The sequence below is a fragment of the Pyrgilauda ruficollis genome, unplaced genomic scaffold (assembly GCF_017590135.1).
Source record: "Pyrgilauda ruficollis isolate IOZ18807 unplaced genomic scaffold, ASM1759013v1 scaffold1015, whole genome shotgun sequence".
Lineage (NCBI taxonomy): Eukaryota > Metazoa > Chordata > Aves > Passeriformes > Passeridae > Pyrgilauda > Pyrgilauda ruficollis.
This window is the reverse complement of record NW_024508269.1, coordinates 6,121-7,523: the sequence shown is the minus strand read 5'-3', so window position 1 is coordinate 7,523 and position 1,403 is coordinate 6,121. Positions and strand designations below refer to the sequence as shown.

The 1,403-nt window shown below is 72.6% G+C and overlaps 1 protein-coding gene across 1 annotated transcript in view; it reads right to left on the bottom strand.

Moving 5' to 3' along the window:
- The window catches only part of LOC121354499 (proline-rich protein 2-like), a 4,500-nt gene that overhangs the window by 737 nt on the left and 2,360 nt on the right, over nt 1–1,403 (bottom strand). The window contains exon 2 of the mRNA XM_041469184.1: nt 1,158–1,216. Within this exon, the coding sequence (XP_041325118.1) occupies nt 1,158–1,216 (59 nt within the window). The remainder of the gene's footprint in view (nt 1–1,157; nt 1,217–1,403) is intronic.

Here is a 1,403-nt window from a genome sequence, read left to right as displayed (position 1 = left end):
TGGGACCGGGGTTAGCGGGGGGGGCGGGGGGCGGCGGGGCCGCTCCTCGCGGGGCCCCCCGGACCCCCCCCGGCCGCTCCGGCGGGGCCCGCGGAGGGGGGGGGCCCCTAATGGCTTCCAGGCCTCGGCAGCCGCCGAAAACCCGCGCGGAGCGCGGCCAAAAACCCCCGAAATCGCCCCAAAAGCTTCCCGGGGCCTCCCCCGGGGGGGTCCGATGGGCTGAGCCCCCCCCCCCGCCCTCCGCGGGGCTCGGGGGTCCCGACTGGGGGGGACACCGGGGGTGGGCTGGGTGTCCCCGGTGTCCCCTCCCTGCAGGGTGGCACTGCCACCCCCCGCCGTGGGGAGGGGACGCGGCTGTGCCCCCCCCCCGGGGACACCCCCGGGTCCCCTCGCCGTGTCCCCGAGGCCGCGGTGGCGGCTCCGGCAGCGAAGGGGTGACAGCGGCGGTGCCAGCGCTGGCACCGGGCGGTGACAGATGGCGGAGGGACGCGGCCGCAGCCGGAATGGCAGATGAGGCTCCGCCGTCACCGCCGCTGCCACCGCCGCTGGCACTGTCACCGTCACTGTCACCGCCGTGTCGCTGCCGTGGCACTGGCACTGTCACTGTCACCGCCGGGGCCGCCGCCGTGTCAGTGCCGTGGCACTGTCGCCGTCGGTGCCACCACGGTGTCACTGCCATGGCATTGTCACCGTCAGTGCCTCCACCGTGTCAGTGCCATGGCATTGTCACCGTCGGTGCCACCGCCGTGTCACTGCCACCACCGTGTCACTGCCATGGCACTGTCACCGTCACTGCCACCACCGTGTCACTGCCGTGGCATTGTCACCGTCAGTGCCACCACCGTGTCAGTGCCGTGGCACTGTCACTGGCACCATCACTGTCACCGCCGTGTCAGTGCCAGTGTCACCTGCACCACCGTGGCACTGTCCCCACCACTGCCATCAGTGTGTCACTGCCACCGCCGTGTCACTGCCATGGCATTGTCACCGTCAGTGCCACCACCGTGTCACCGCCAGTGTCACCCCACGGCACCGCCGTGGCCCTGGCACTGCCACCACCCCAGGGCGCTGTCCCTGTCGCTGTCGCTGTCGCTGTCACGACACTGGCGCTGGCACCGCACCCCTCATTGTCCTGGCACTGCCTCCGGCAGTGTCACCTCCGGCTGTCGCTGTCACCTGCGGGGCCCTGCGGGGTCACGGTGACGGTGGCACGGGGCTGGGGAGGGGGTGGCGGCCACCCCGTGTCCCCTCACATGTCCCTCATGTCCCCCCGTGTCCCCTCCATGTCCCCCCCGTGTCCCCACATTGTCCCTCTTGTCCCCTCCTTGTCCCCCTCAATGTCCTCCAGTTGTCCCCGTGTCCCCCCCTGTCCCTCCCCCGTCCCCCCCTCGTCCCCCCCCCGT